Source organism: Hylobates moloch, unplaced genomic scaffold (genome assembly GCF_009828535.3).
Source record: "Hylobates moloch isolate HMO894 unplaced genomic scaffold, HMol_V3 SCAFFOLD_19, whole genome shotgun sequence".
Classification (NCBI taxonomy): Eukaryota; Metazoa; Chordata; class Mammalia; order Primates; family Hylobatidae; genus Hylobates; species Hylobates moloch.
In genome coordinates this window covers 63,801,928-63,818,922 of record NW_026652294.1, presented here as the reverse complement: position 1 = coordinate 63,818,922, position 16,995 = coordinate 63,801,928, and the positions used below count along the sequence as shown (strand labels likewise).

The 16,995-nt window shown below is 38.7% G+C and overlaps 1 protein-coding gene across 6 annotated transcripts in view; it reads right to left on the bottom strand.

Annotated features, from left to right (window-relative positions):
* Positions 1-16,995, bottom strand: part of FREM1 (FRAS1 related extracellular matrix 1) — a 167,164-nt gene that overhangs the window by 26,532 nt on the left and 123,637 nt on the right. For 2 of the 6 annotated variants that reach the window (XM_058431742.1, XM_058431747.1), the window contains exons 1-4: positions 16,656-16,733; positions 13,089-13,557; positions 7,954-8,151; positions 7,079-7,223 (exon numbers count right to left, since the gene is read on the bottom strand). In XM_058431742.1, the coding sequence (XP_058287725.1) occupies positions 7,079-7,223; positions 7,954-8,151; positions 13,089-13,557; positions 16,656-16,691 (848 nt within the window). In that variant the 5' untranslated portion in view covers positions 16,692-16,733. Of the gene's footprint in view, positions 1-7,078; positions 7,224-7,953; positions 8,152-13,088; positions 13,561-16,655; positions 16,735-16,995 lie in introns of those variants that run through there. The other 4 variants (XM_058431744.1, XM_058431746.1, XM_058431743.1 and 1 more) reach the window with 4 other exon arrangements.

Below are 16,995 nucleotides of genomic sequence, written 5' to 3'. Positions count from 1 at the left end.
GTTGTCATTACACAATGCTCCATTTTATTTTCTTAAAATTATTCGCTACAAATAATAAAGAGCTATTGAAAAGCCATGAAATTTAAGCCAGGCTATATATTTTCGAGAAAAATATCTAAATAGCAAAGCACCTGCATACCCACAGAATATGTACAATCTATGTTTTGAATGTGATTTTTTTTTTTTTTGCTTTTTGCAGTACTGTATTTGAGAAGATCTTTCTATACTGAGACTGTGATTGCTTAAACTGTACACAAACACCTGGAAGAAAAACAAGAGATGTAGTCAATCACTTGGGAATTTTCCCTGCAAGAAGCCACATAGCTATATGCCTGGCATCATGTAAATGTCCAGATCCAGGAGCCCATGAGAGAAATTTGTAAAGTTCTAGATGTGTAGGTGTCACGTAGACAAAGATTGGTTCATATCTTCCCATTTTAACAATGCTTCCAGTTTCCTGTCACCATTGAGTGAAGCTCATTCTACAGTCAGAACTGTATGCCATGGACACACTTGATGCGTAACCCATATGGCAACCGCTTCAAGTCATTTAGCAGGAGGGGAAAACTCCCTAAGCCTCTAAGTCAGGCTTTCCCAACCATTTTGGACCAGACAATTCTTTGTTGTGGGAGGCTGTCCTGTGAGGGAGTGATGTTTAACAGCATCCCTGTCCTCCTCACATTAGATGTAGCAGCACCACTTCCTTCTAGTCACGACAACCAAAACTGTTTCCAGACCTTGACAAATGCTCCTTGGGAGAAAAGTCACCCCCACTTGAGAACTTCTTCACAAAGAAAACTGGTTCACCAGGAGACAGGTTGCATGACCGAGATCACCCACTGCACTCACCTGGCGGCAGACAAACTCTGTCTCAGAAAGCAAAAGCTGGTTCAATGTGAAGATAAATTCAGATCCCTGAAAACCACTGTTGTAAGGGGGAGACACGGCATGGAGCAGTGGAAATAAAATTGGATTTGAACTTGTGAGGCTTCAGGTCCCTCTGTCACTCACCAGCTCTAAGCAGTCAGGTAAAGGAAATGTTGTTTAAACACTCAACTTAAAAATCACAATGTCTTTCCCAAACACAGGACTTCTGATCTCCCTTCTCCTGGTCAGGTTTTTCATTTTTCCAGAGCATGTACCACGTACAGCAAGCATACTATCACATTGATTTAGATCCTATGTACGCTCCAAGGAAGCACAGGTCTTTGGTTCATTGTGGTAACCCAGGTGTCTTGTAGAGCATCTAAAACATGGTGAGTGCTCATTAAATGTTTGTTAACTGAATGAATGAATCTTGTTTATCCCACTGTCTCCTGAGCTAAGTTGACCACTGACATGGTTTGGCTGTATCCCTGCATCTTGAATTGTAGCTCCCATAATTCCCACATGTTGTGGGAGGGACCTGGTGGGAGATAATTGAATCATGGGGGGCAGTTTCCACCATACTGTTCTTGTGGTAGTGAATAAGTCTCACGAGACCTGATGACTTTATAAGGGGTTTCCCTTTTCACTTGGCTCTCATTCTCTCTTGCCTGCCACCATGTAAGACTTGCCTTTTGCCTTCTGCCATGCTTGTGAGTCCTCCCCAACCATGTGGAACCATGAGTTCATTAAACCTCTTTTTCTTCATAAATTACCCAGTCTCAGGTATGTCTTTATTAGCAGCGTGAAAACGGACTAATACAACCATCGAAAATATTTTTCTCCCCAACCTTACTAACATCATCTTTCACACACTTGGAAAAAAATGCTAGGCTAGATGATCTTCACATGTTCTCTCTAGCCCTGACTTACTCTGGATTCTTTGACTATTGTTAGCCTTTATTAGCATAGAGAGAAAGATGGCATTGACAAATGAGCATTCTAACATAATTCATAATTTCTTAAAACATATGTATGCTATTTTCTAAGGCATGCATGTAATTCTTAACATTTGGCATTTTGTGGAGATGGTATTAATTGCCACAACTGGGAAGAGAATGGTGCTGGCCTTCAGCTGATAGAGGCCTGGGGTGCTGCTGAATGTTCTGCAGTACCCAGGAGACTCCCCTGTGACACCAAATGGTCTGTCTCAAAATGCCTATAATGCCAATGTTGAGACACCCTGTCCTGGAGTAATAAATATGTTCTTTCTGATATTTTATTTTCTAGCTATTTGATTCATTTATGAAGAAACAAGAAGCTGAAAGAAATACCTGGAGTTAAATCACCAGTTTAGGAATTGGGGCATTAATCCAGGTTAACAAGAGTCTGTGAAAAAGATATTTAGCCTGTCCATGCCTCAGTTTCCTTGCTTCCTATAATAATGTAATTATTACAAAGTGCAATAATGACAAGTCTGTACTTCAAAGGGGTTAAGTGAACCTTCATGAATTCTCATTAAGTATTTTGAGCTTCTCAGCAAAAGGTTTACAGAAGCTAAAATTGTGATTAAATTACTATCCTTATAACTATATTTTCATTTATAATCAAGTAGCATGTGATAAGAATTCCTGAAAATGTTAAAAAATATTTTTTCAAGTATCCAATCTAAGACTTATCAATTCAAAGATGATGCTATTAAACTCCATAATCGAATGCTATGAACACCTGTGTTTTCATTTTTCTCTTTTTCTCTTGATAATGGGGAAACAGTGTTTAGCCAAGAGGCAGCATAGTGAGTACCCAAAACAAGTGCTTTAGAATCAAGCACACCTTGTAACCACTGATGCGTGTGGGATTTAGTGTGTGATACGGTCAGTCACTCAGTCTCCCTGGGCCTCAGTTTTCATTATCTTAAAAATGAGGAGAATTACACTCATGTCAAATGATTAAAATTAAAATTAGTTAATATGTATAAAGCACCTGTACACAGTGGGTGCTTAATAAGTGCTATTTTCCTTCCCTTCCTCTGTGCTTTCCTAAGATCTAGTCTGAAGACAAAAACCTTAACTCCTGGCTTGCAGGTAATGTGCAGGTATTAACTAGCCAGCAGTTTCAACCTCTTCCCCTATCAGGTGTTTCATAAAAGCTGCTAAACATTGCAAAGTTTCCCTGATGGAAATTCCTTTTATTCTTCTGTCCCTCCTCTTTTAAAGCCAAAAATGGACAACAGAACAGTTAGAATGTGAGTTGCCAGAGGGAGGGGAAGAATCAGGGTGCAGAACCAGAGACACAGTCACTGAGTTATCGAGGACTTCTGCATTCAACACTGCTTTTGAAGTTCACTTTTCTCCGGTGGGCACAAGAAAGAGGTCCACGTGGAAGCTGTATCAGGAAAACAACTTTGGTCAGAAGTTGGCCACATTCTGCGGTCCACAAAAGTGCTTTTCATGAATGATGTGAGTCCTGTGTAACTTAGCTTGGGGCTTCTGCAGATCATCTTGGAGATCGAACTTGGACTAGAAAACAGGCACAAGCTAGTGAGGGGGTGCAGCCAAGGGGTGAGGCAATAAGATGAGCACTCACTTAGGTCTGGAGGTCAGGGTTCACTCTCCAGTGACTTCAGGATAATTACTTAAAAGCTTTGAGCTTTATTTCCTTATCCCCAGAGGATTGTGTTTTGCAGATAAAATTAGACAACTCATGAAAACACCTAGCACAGTGCCTGAAATGTAGGCACTCAGCTAAATCTAAATCTTTATGCAAATTTCCATGGATATCAGCATTATAAAATAATTTCTATTTACAATAAAGTGACTCCCAGATGTATTCCATGAAGAACTTGTTCCCTGAGCTACTCTGCCTGTGTGTGGGGTGGCAGGTAGAGAGCTGATTCTATAGCCCAGTTGGGTTGAGATGTGCTGCCTAGGCTTCATTTCTGAGAGATTGCCAATCCACACGCACATCTCAATGATTCTAGGATGTGATGCAGTTAAACAAGCACGCAAGCTAGTTAGCTGGCAATAACTTGAAGAATCTCACGAAACAAGCATTTCCTAACGCTTTTCATAGTGGAGCATCTATTCATCCTTCAGGACTCCACAGGAATCCTGCAATAGCCCAAACTGACCGACAGTCAAGATTCTGAATTTTCCACTGAACATGGGTCCTTCCCGTGCTCTAAAACAGGTCCATTTCTGTTCCAGATGGCACCCTGCAGTCCCTTTAGCTTTATCACAGAGCTTTCACCCCTTCAAATATGAGGAATACGAACCTATTAATCCTGTCTAAGCCAAAGAACAACACAAAGTTCCACAGCATTTAGCTCATTGATTAATATGCACATTGACTGTTCACTTTGTGATTCATCCCAGGATCGATTTCTAATTAGAGGCAGGCTTTCTAATCCACCAAATGTTTCCGGGATACTTCTTCAGTCAATTATTGTACCTACATGAATTAACTACAGCAGTAATCACCACCACAAGTTGCATTTGTTAAGGAGTTTAAATATACAAGATGCTTTCATATACGTTACACATTTCATTTCTTTTTCTAAACAAATTGTAGCATCGCTCCCATTTTACAGAAGAGATAACTAAGGCTTGAACAGTTACTAGATGAAGGGCAGAGCCAAAGCTCAAACCTTGTCCTCTAGCTCCAAGTTCAGTGGTTTATTATCTATAGTGTAAATTCTAGTGTGTTAGATATGAAGTGCACACTAATATAGAGATCTATAATGTACATTTAAAAAAATCCCGCTGAACTTTAAGGTCCTACATGAGTAAGTATTCCTTCTTTCTTGCTTGGGTGGCCAGTGTCTGAAGAGAAAGAAGAAGACAAGCCTGGCGTTCCATTCCCTTCAGGCCAGATTAGCACAGTCCTTAAAATGGGCAAGAAGTTCTTTAGTGTGCTGAGAAAAATAACGCACTCTAAAGCTGCATTTCCACTAGGAAAAGTCACTTTCTAGCTCTGTCCTCAGTTTTCTCATCTGTAAATTTCAGATTATGATGGTACCTGACTCATAGGTGGTTCTGATGATTAAATGAATAGCAATGAAACAGAGCCAACACCAAGTATATTGCAAATGGCTGTAATTTATATTGTACCTGTAACTACGTTCTGGCTGGCTGTCTTGGGAAGATGAACCCCTATTCATAACCTTGTTTTTTACTGGAAAATTGTTCACCTAGTTCCAATAACATCTGCTTACAAATGGGGTTGAGGACAACTATACCATTCAAAAACGATGATGATAAATGCTGAGTAATTTTTACCCCCCCCATCCCTTATAAAGAAAATAGCCTAATATATGTCAGAATCAAATAAAACTTCTCTCTATATTACCCCTTGGTAGGCATATGCCACAGCATTTTGTTCAGTCATGGACAAATGAACAAATTATGTCAAGTTGAACTAGAAACATCTCCAGCACAGATACATGAAAGTTAATATCCAATAAAAGCAGGAGGATATTTTAAATGGCCTCAATTAAGGTCATAATTAAATTAAGCAAATTTTGCTGTAATTCTTATATGAATTTGAGAGTATATTTAAAAATATAAATCATCTTCCAAAAGCAATGTCCTTGATAGTGACAAAGATTGAAAGGGGCCATGGGTGAAGCAGTATCAGCCTAGCATCATTACTGGGGGAAGAAAATTCTCTGTCAGCTACACTGCACTCACACATGGAGGACAAGAGGTCAGCATTAGGTCAGTAGCAAGTCTGATCAATATTCCTATGTTTTCTTAGTTGAATTATTTTTAAAATGTTAAAAAAAAAGTGAAGTCCACGTATTAACGTTTTTGGAGCAGGTTTTTTGTTTGTTTGTTTGTTTTTACATTTTCTTCAGAATTGGAAGATATTTGTCTGACATTGCAAGTAGTTGACATATTTTCCCATAAAGATTGTGATCCTGGGAATTATTTGTCTTAGGCAAAGACAGTTTAATGGGTGGAGGTCATATGCTTTACATTTTGTAATCTTGAGATTACATTTTATATCAGGGGCCAGGTCTACTTTGTTCTAACCTATTCCCCAGCTCCTAGTACTGTGCACCTGGCATATAGTAGCCACTCGATAAAAGTCTGTGGAGTTAATAAATCTGGGCCAGGCTCAGCATTTTATCAGGGCAACGGAGTGGGGCGCTGGGAATGTGTTTTGCTAAGAAAAGGATGATAGCTTTTTTCTGACAATGACTACTGTGACCTCTGCTGGTCAGATTTTAGAACTACAATTCAGGATCCGAAAGAAAATGCAAGAATTCTGAAGACTGCAGAGGAATTTCTCAGCTTTCTTTTCTTAATCTGTACTCCATCATAAAAGGAGTATAACAGAGCGGTATCACTTATGATGCTGAGTATGACTAGGATATGGTTACTACTAAAACAGGGGTAAATGAACAACTTTTCTTTGGGGTATCTGGGAGGGTATCAAAAACAAACAAAACGAACAAACAAACAAAAAAACAGCACAGTACCAGAAGAACTGGACTCTGACAGACCTTTCTATGACTATCTGTTAGCTGGTAAGATATTCAATGTCTACATTCAAGAAAAGTCTAGAATAGGGACCCAGTCAGTGAAATTGCTGCGGTCTGTTAATCTTGTTAATTTTGAAGATTTGTTACTCTTGCTATTTTGAGGGTCATACCCTTTATATACCTTCCAAAGTCTAGTTTCCTCTTTACATTATATTCATCTTACATAGGATAAGTTTATCACCTTATAAACATAATGTCAAGCAATTGTAATTTTCTTCATAAGAGAAAGAGAAGATGTTTGGCTAACTCTTCTTGACTACTTCATTTCTCCGACTGCAGATATTTTAGAAGGCTATAGTTACTAACACGGTCCTAGAGTGACCTCTTGCTGCACAATTGCTACATGAACCTGCAAACTCAGTCTTGGATGCTAGTGAATTGTTAAGACAGAACCCTCCCTGTGTATAAAAGTGTATACATTGACATGCATAATATGAACGTCAACTTAGCTTTTTAATGTTTCTGTACTCTGTAAAGCTATTGGCTTTCCTATTTTCAAGCAGTAATAAAAAGAAAATTCATTCTCCAAAATAAATTCCATGAGCTTGTGAAATGGTCTATTAATTTATCTTCTTGGGTTCTGTTTTAAAAAGAACATTTCACTTTCCTAATATTCAGATACATTATGGATGTAACATATAGGACTACTGAATAAGCAAGAGAATTTACATTTGAGGAGTGGCCGAGTTCCCTGTGGGGTCCATGATTTGAAATTCCATGGTATCTGAATTTACTTCCAAAGATGGGTTTATGATGTAAAGAATAGTCTTACTGTTTAAGTCCTTTTGGCTAAATTTCTCATGGATAAATTCACCTACAAAAAAGAAATAAATGAATATCATGGGTAATCAAACAAAACATTAAATAAAAGCTAATAAAATTGTATGGCTATTTTATTTTAAACACAGCTTTAAAAAAACAGCCAAAGTACATTTTAAAAAAAGAAATTAACATTAACTATCTTAAAACTGAAATGCAATGTGCTTAAATTAGGCATTAAGTTGACTGCTTCAGAAATATTTGCCTTAAAAAACCATAAAAATAAAGAGGAGAGTAGAAAGACACAGTAATAAAAATCTGTAACTTGGTGCCATCTTGTTTAATGATGTATTATGATCATTGTGCTCATAAAGTAGAAATAATATACAATCCAGAGAAACCATTAGGAAAAAAACCAAGAACTTTTAAAAAAAGATCTGACATCATTTAGAGTCATTTAGAATTCATGACAGAATAAAAAATTAGTCACAAATAGGAAATTTGGTCCTGATACTATGTTCCTTTGAATGTATTATAAACAGCTGTTGAGAAAAAAATTATAAATACAGTTGTATATCAGTATTTGGTTCTTCCAGTCAGGATAAATTTAGGAAGGCTCAGCTTCAAACCCTCTTTAGGAGCAATATTGATTTATAAACTGCATCTATCAGTAAGCCCTGGGGAGTGTTTACCAAATGGGCCTGCACTTAATTAAATTACTCTGTAGCCCTGCCAGCCACTGGGTATTTTAAAATGGCAATTATAAGGATTAAGGAGGCCAGTACCTGTTGTTGTGTTCTCCAGATGTCCATGTTTTGGGCCTCGTAGAATTTTAAAGATGATCTGATCGTCCTCAGTGTCAGGGTCTGATGCCTTCAACACGCGGGAAGTGATGTAAATCCCGTAGCAGCCATTTTTCAGGAGCCCCACTTGAGAAGGGGAATGCAAGAGTGTGATACGAGGAGCTGTTTTGTCCAGCTGGTCTACCTGGATCATCAACAATGACACAAAATGTTGTCCAAAGGCCCCGCACCCCCATGCAACATTGGGCATTATTGGTTCAACAATGACACACTGTCTCACGTTTTGGATTCCTTATACTCCTCACTAGTGGATTCCTGCTAAAGACTGTCCTGTTCACAATAGCCTCAGCAAATATCACAGTGCTTGGAACAGAGGCCAATTTTCCACTGTAAACCTTGACTCCACTTTATCAATTTGTCTATTGCTTGACTCCCACTTAGGATACAAGTTCCGAGAGGGCAGGCGTCAGGCCTTTTACCCTCATGGATTCCCTGCACTTGGCACAGTGCCTGAACCATAACAGAAGCCCAAGGAATGTCTATTAAATGAATACACTAAAATTGACCCAAGAATTCTAGAGCAGACTTCATGTTAACTCCACAGAAGAACTTCTCCTATTTTCCTGGTATTTAGTGATTTACAGACACAAAATTGTGAGGGTTTACAAATATATAGAAATTTTTTGCATGTCTTTTTTCAACTGGCAAAAATGTTGAATAAAAATAAGGTGATTATTTCTAGACATTTGCATATTTCTTTCATTGAAGATGAGGGCCAGGTAGCTGAACAGGTGGACTAGATTTGTGAAGACGGTGGATGAGCAATTACTCATAAGTGAGAACAGAAGTGTAGGTTCAAACACAACAAAGGACATCGTTCAGTCTGTACGGAGCTCAGCGCATCTTGCATTTACAAGATAACTGTTGTAGGTTACGGACCGAGCAGGTTTGGATGGATTAGAACAGATTCACCACTGATACTAGAAAACATGTACAAGAATCTTCATTCGCCTCACTCCTAATCTCTCGGTTCTTAATTTCATTTACACCAAACTGATACTACTGTAAATCTTAGTTTGCCCTAGCAAAGTAAAGAATTCTTGTCAATGATAAGACCATGTATATTTTTGTGTATTATGATACAGTGAACTACTCTGTAGCTATTCAAAAGAATAAGGGAGAAAATGAATTGATGAGGAAAAATTTCCACAATTTTGTGTTAACTGAAAAACCCTAGCAAGTTGCAGAATAGAATTAGAATATAATTATAATACTATTTTTGTTAAAAATATATATTTATCTATACACAATGTTTGTACAGACATAGGCAAAAATCTGGGAGCATTTGCACAAATGTGTTCATTTGTTTTGGGGTGGGGAAAGATTACAACTCCTCCTCTGTTTATTTCATAAGAAATTTTGTCACAACCAACCATTTTTTCCTCTCAAATTGGCAAGATTCTTAAAAAAAAAACAGAAATAATTATAACTCATGCTGATAAATATGTGAAGAAACAGATATTTTTATATTTTGCTGGTAGGGGTGCAAAATAGTGAAAATTTTTCTGTATCTTGCAGAAATAGATATGTATGAAAAAATGATTAGACATATATTCACTAAAATACTATTTATAATAGCAATTTACAAAAAGAATGAAAAGTCCACCAGGGGATTTATAAACCATCTCGACCTGAGACTGAGTTCCGTACAGCCTTTAAAAATCATGTTATCAGGAATATGATTAGTTATCAAGAACTATCAGGAATAGTTAATGACATAAGGAAATGTTCATAATACACGAAGATGGAAACAGGCAATATGCATAAAAAATAGTATATATAATATCATCCCATTCCCAATTGAACAAAATAAAAGAAAGCCAACAACAGGTTTTTGAGTGGTATGGTTGTCACGATTTTTTTTTCTTGTAGTTTATGAATTATTTACAAGACATAGTTATTTTATAAACTGAAAAAGCAATAGACATTTTCAAAAGTCATAGTCATTCTTCTGCTCTCCTGAAGAGTATGGGTGGCAACTTTCAAAGCAATGAGATTGGGTGTCAAATTGTCGTTGTGGCCTGTGAGGGAAGAAGCTCCCACAACCATGTGGCCAGTAAGACAGATGGTTAGTGGAAGAAGAGAAAAATTAAAGTACCTCTAAGCCATCTAAGAAATACCCAAAGTTGATACTAAACGAATAGTTGAATGTAGGATGGTTGTTTTATTTTGGTTTTGGATATTATAATTCCTTAAAAATGAAAGTGTTACAAAAGTAATAAATGCCTGTTGTGATCATGGGTTTTTTAAAAAACATCTAAACTCTAGCAACACGGCTCCCTGTCATGTCTCTGGTCACATTAAAATATATCCTAGATCTTATTCAACTTCTAGCTTTGTCAAAAGTAGATCTTCTGGCTCAGTATACCAGAAGCATTTTTAAATATTGGGTTGCAAGATTTTTTTTTAAAGAAAGCTCTATCCCCTGATAACTTGTGTTGTATTTACAGAAAATGCACAGAAAGCAATGGCATTACATTTTTCTCGCTCACCTGACTCCTTTAAAGGAGAAGTACAGGTTGCATCAGTTGCAATAATCTTGGTCAGACAGAAAAGATTTCCTACAAAATGAACGTCAGGTTGTGCCTGCTGGTATCAGTCAAATACATCTGTGTTTTGCAGCAGTTTTGCCCTCAATTACTCAGGTACCACCAGAAGAATAGTTTACCCATAGTTGGGAGACTTATTTGGGCCAGTTTATCACTCAACGGTGATCAACATCCATATTGTCTTGGCAGAAAAAGCTCTTGAAGGCAAGACACTGAGTGTCATCTCTCTTACACTGCTGGTGGAGTCAGTCACTTTCTAAAGCCTCTTGACTTCTCTGCTCAAAGAGACGGAGGGTTCTGGGGAATTACGGGAGGAGGTTTGAAGCTTACCTTGTGGGGTTTTTACACATAATGGTTTTTTTTTTTTTTTGCAAGGAAAGCCTTATACTTTTGACAAAAAAAAAGAAACTTTACAATATATGTCCAATATTTTCCTATCAGTAAATTCCACAACTTCCAATAGATAACTCTCTTACAATAGCCATGCTCTTTAAGATGAGTGTTGGTGTTGGGAGAGACCTGATTCAAGTTCTGGTACTTTCCCCAATCTCCATCCTCTTTTCCATCTGTGCTATGGAGTGTAGGAAGGAACTCTAACATCTGCAGTCAGAATTTAGAATTTGTATAAATTTGCAGCCAAACAGATCCAGAAAAGTATCCCTGGTTGGACAGTACAGAGACAGGTCTCAATCTAGGTTAGGGGAGTTAGGAATAAAAAAAAGACACTAACAGACTGAAAAGGGAATGTGACTAAGATCAATTAAAACATATGATAAAAATAAAAACATAATTTTAATACAAAGTGCTTCTTACTGTGTTCACGATGTCAGTATCTTCTTTCTTCTCCCAGTGCATCATCATTTCTTTGCATTTTCTGGACCTCCTGACTGCCAAGGACTCACCCAGCACCCACTCTATGACCTCAAGACTTCCCTCACAGATAAGAGTCTGTGAGGCTTCATTTTATGTGTCAACTTTGCAGGAGGTGTATTAGATGGGATTAACGTTTACATCAGTACATTTTGAGAAAAGAGATCACCCACCATAACGCAAGTGGGCTTCAACCAATCAATCGTAGGCCTTAAGAGAAAAGACTGAAGCCCCCCAAAAAGGAAGGAATGTTGCCTCCAGACTGCCTTTGGGCTAAAGATTGCAACGTTAACTCCTGCTGAAATTTGTAGACTGCCAACATGCCCTGTGTATTTCGGACATGCCAGGCCCTAAAATTGCATGAGCCAATGAGCCAATTTCCTAAAATAAATGTCTCTCTCTCTCTCTCTCTCTCTCTCTCTCTCTCTCAGAGCAAGGGAAAATGTAACTATTTTACTAGTCAGAAAGTATTCTGAAGTGAGAGATAAATTTTATCTATTTTCTGTTTGGTGAGAGCGTGTAGAAGAGGGTGAACTACTTCCAAGGAGAGTAGATTCAAGGGTTTGAGAGCCAGAATATACTTGATGTGTTTTGACTTAAAAAAGAAAAACACATTATGCCCTCCAGGAATCCTTGTAATTGTCAACAAATGTGGCAGTGTAGTGTCATAGAAAGGACACAGAATTTGGGATCAGAAAGACTTGAGGTCTTTGTGTGTATTTGATCAAATTATTTAACTCCTGAACTTGTACCCTCATCTATAAAACGTAAATAACAAAATTTGCTTCATATGAGTTTTATGAGAATCAAATACGATTTATGTGGAGTGGGTCTGGCTTGCAGTTAACACTAAAGGAACTGCAATTGCTGCTATTATTACCCTCATCATTATTACATGTGTAATAGTGTAAAGATGCTGCCTCGTAAGTTTCAACATCAAGTATGTTTCAGGCCATATGCTACTGCTTTGGATACCTAATCCTACTGAATTCTCACCACAATGCTGTAGGCATGTTTTTCAAAGAAGGAAAAGTAGATTCAGAAGAGTTAAAGAACTCTTTAAGGTCAGACAGCTAATACATTGCAAAGCAGAAATTCAAACCTACGTCTGTCTGACTCCAAAGCCCATGGCTTTTGCTCCTTTCTGTGCTACCATCAACACCCACAGTCAGTCATTAGCACCTATGAGGGGACCATATCTCTTTCATTCATATTAATATGCTTTTTTGCTGTAGATGCAAAATCTGTACTTGAATGAAAGAGGAAAGGAAATTAAAAAATAGTTCTTGGCCAGGCATAATAGCTCACGCCTGTAATCCCAGCACTTTGGGAGGCCGAGGCAGGTGGATCATTTGAAGTCAGGAGTTCGCGACCAGCCTGACTGACATGGTGAAACCTCGTCTCTACTAAAAATGCAAAAAAGTTAGCTGGGCATGGTAGCACATGACTACAGGCCCAGCTACTTGGGAGGCTGAGGCAGGAGAATCGCTTGAGCCCAGGAGGCATAGATTGAAGTGAACCAAGATCACACCACTGCACTGCAGCTGGTGACAGAGCGAGACTCTCAAAAAAAAAAAAAAAATAGTTCTTGATGTCACTGTTTTCACATCTCTGGCAAATGAACTGTGTTTTTCATACTTGCCTGAATGGTGAATAAAACAGGTTCTTCCCACACTCTCCCATTCACAACAAAGCCTTGGTTTGTCCTGTCTGTGGCCATGAAAGTAAAGCAGTCAGTCTGGGAGTCCCCTCCTGAGTGCCGATAGGCCACATTCCTGCTGTCCACATCCTGCTGGGTGAAATTGTGTTGAAGTAGCCCTGTCCCCCACAGGTAGAGCTGGCCATGCTGGGGGAGCTGAACCAAGAGGAAGGTGAGGTTCTCTGCAGGTGTGTCAGGGTCGGTCAGCTGAAGGAGGTCGGGGGAAAGCAGGCCCACGGACCCTTGGGCCAGTCTCAACCCCTTGTTCCTGGTTACCACAGGCAGGGCTCTGTCCACAGTCTCCAGTGTGATCTCAAACACCCCATGCTCGGTCCGCAGTCCATTGCTGATGATGAATCTAGTAAAGAGAGGCAAGGCAGCCTTCAGCATGGATTCTTGTGTCACCATCTACTGGAATGAAACGATAACAATGCACACCTTTACTAAAGGGTATTGTCGTGTTGTGACTCAAATGAAAAATCAAGGGCAGATCTTGCAGAAGAATACCTATCATTAAACCAGTCACTGGAGTAATGCATAAATGGACCATTCTACACCCAAGAATATTTTCCCAACAACATTAATGATAGACCCATGTGATGGAGCAGGGAAATTCTGACAATCATATTTCTCACGCTCATCAGTGCTTAATGTGGTTCCTTGACCCAAATAAAAATTTCACATCCAATGAGACTCATCATACAAATTTGAAGAGTATACCCCCTTTATTTATTTACAATTTTTCAATTGTTTTTTTCTTCATTGGTATGTAATAAACTAAAGTTGTAAGTCTGATAACTGGGAGGCCAATACAATAAAGTGCTAAATGGGTTGAATTTAGCTAATTCATTCTACTCGTATGTTTTTATGGTAAATTTCTTAATAGCAGATCACATTTCTCAGACATGTAATCTCACTTAAATCATCTTCCCATTCCAGGCCTCATTTCCACGGCTCTGAAAAATGAAGGGGATGGACCAGAAGATCATTAAGTACCACCCAACTCTAAAATATTACGGGAAGCTCTAATCTCTTACGGTTTACATGTGCTGCTGCACTTTCTCCCTATAAGACAGATGAGAGTTATGCTACACAAGGATTATTTTCCTGCTTCAAAGAATGGTTCAGAAAGTTGGTGGGAGATCATAAGGCAGGTAGGAGATGAAGCTGAGACTAGAATGTAGGTCTTTTGATCCCTGCACCCTCTACTCTTGCAGAGTTTAAAACAAATGTTGGTTTAGCAATCCACCACAAAAGAGTTGTGGTGCCTGAGCCCCACTGCAAAACTATAAAAAGAAAGCTGAAATGATACACATTCGAGATAAGCAAAATCTTTCTTACAGTCTTAGGTTTGTGATACCATAATGTGCTTTTGATTCTGTTGATCATGAAATCACATTCTACCTACTGAAGCCAATTTCACAATAACACTAATTTAAATGATCTTTGTAGCATTACAATATGTAATTTTTATTTCAATAAGATTAAGAGTATCATGAAATTATGCAAACAAGGCACAATATTGAAACTCCAAAAAGTTAGGAAATCATTACTATCCAATGGGACTGACAAATTCACTGTACACCAAAAAAATGCACTTAGAAATAAACACAGAGTTGTGTCTTATTAGCTTTTCTACATGTACCATAGTTGCTGGAAATATTCGTGGAGGATGCACTCTTCTATTCCACTGATACAAAAATCTCTAAAAATAATGTTTTTGTAGAATATATAACATTTTTATGTATAAATTTTATACACATACATAAATTGTATATTTTCTTTGGAGGTTCTTTTTTAACTAGAGAAGGTATGGCATTTATATTTATTTTACAAATCTGGCAGATTTGACTAACAATCCCTTTACTCTTTGTGAAATGTGTCTTGTCCTTCAGGGTTTGAGCATTGATCCTTTTGAGCATGAGGAAACCTGAAACTTGATAGTGTGAGAGCAACGAGTCAACCAGCCTGCCTGCGACCACGGACTCAGGGAGGGCAGTTAGACAAAGAGTAAAAAGAGATGAGTTTGGCTGAGTACCGATATAGTTTTGAAGGCTATGCTGAAGTTTTTTAGTTTTCTAATTATCTAGTTAATAAGACTGTTAACAAGGAAGATATGTGTGATTTGATGCAAAGAAAAAGAAATCTATGTCCCAAAAGTTAAAATTGCTAAGTGAAATACAACAAATAACGTAAATTTTGACATTTCACACACCTAGACTTGTAAAGAATGAAACCTGATACATTTCCTCCATAGCAGCATTTTTTACACTTTGAATAAAGGTATTCAATTACCTTTAGAATTATAGATTGAGCAAAATCACAGTCTCCTTAAAACAAACCAATCAGTTTTCCTTTCATAAAATTAAACCTTTGATAAGTATATTTTTAACAAATTGGGCAATTTCATCACTGGATCGTGAGGCGTTTATAAAATCAATTATTTATTAAAAAAAAAAAAAAGAGGCTGGTGCAGTGGCTCACACCTGTAAACCTTGGCAGGCCGAGGCGGGCAGATGGCTTGAGTCCAGGAGTTCGATATCAGCCTGGGTAACATGGCAAAACCCTTTCTCTACAAAAAATACAAAATTTAGCTGGGTGTGGTGCGTGCCTGTAGCCCCAGCTACTAGGGAGGCTGAGGTGGAAGGATCACTTGATCCTGGGAGGTCGAGGCTACAGTGAGCCATCAACGTGCCACCGCACTCCAGCCTGGGCAACAGAGAGACCCTGTCTCAGGAAAAAAAAAAAAAAAAAAAAAGGAAAGGAAAGGAAGGGGGGGGAGGGGAGCGGAGGGGAGGGGACGGAAGGGAAGGAAAGGAGGCCAGGTGCAGTAGCTTACGCCTATAGTCCGGACACTCTGGGAGGCTAGGGTGGGTGGAGCGCTCGAGCTCAGGAGTCTGAGACCAGCCCGGGCAATATGGCAAAAGCCCATCTTAAAAAAAGAAAAATAATTTTAAAAAAGAAAATAAAAGAACCTAGAAAAATATGTCTGTTCTTCAAACTTTTTACTTAGTTACCTTCACAGTCTCAAAAGTAAATTGATATACATTTTTAGGTATAAAATTATGCTTTATTTCTCAGGCAGAGTCTGAGAACAGAGTTATGCCTTTATTCTACCGTTTTTCTGTTACTTTTTCATATTTCCCCCAGATCCTACCATCTGACCCACGATAAAATAAGAAGGAGGCTAGGTGCTCCCTCAGTGTCTCCAAGTTCCCTTTTTCCCATTTTCCCCCTCCAGAAATATGTTTCACACCTCTCATTCTACCCGGTTTCACATTAAACTGGCTCTCTGTTCCTTACCAGATCCCTGTATCAAATGTGCTCTGTGGAGAGTGTTAAATCAGCCATTGGTACCTTAGTGCAAATGTAAGCCAAAGGACGTGTATTTTTAGCATTAGCATTAATTGTAGAGCTATAGACATTGTGCACTATAAAAAGTATGTCAAATATCAGCAGAGAAGGAAGAAGAAAGAAGGGGAGAGATGGGACAAGGAGCAACAAACCCAAATGCAAGCTTGAGTGAGTGCCAGGGACTCCATCAGAGGTGGCCATCTTGAATATCTAATTCTGACTTTCCTCTCTGGAGACTGAATTGCAAGAATGCCTGATGGGGTCCTCAAAGCTCATCTCAGGACGGCCACATCTACTCGATGCGTGCATGGCCTCTGTGAGGTCACTGAAGTTGTCTTATGATCCAGGCTGTCCATCTCAAACCCCTCCCTGCTGGATGATCGCCATCTGCCCACGTTGGAAACAGACAGCCTGCCATCAGACAGATGGCAGTGAGGGCACGCAGGCCACAGACCACAGAAGAGTAAGAAATATGTTTTCTGAGGCCAGCGC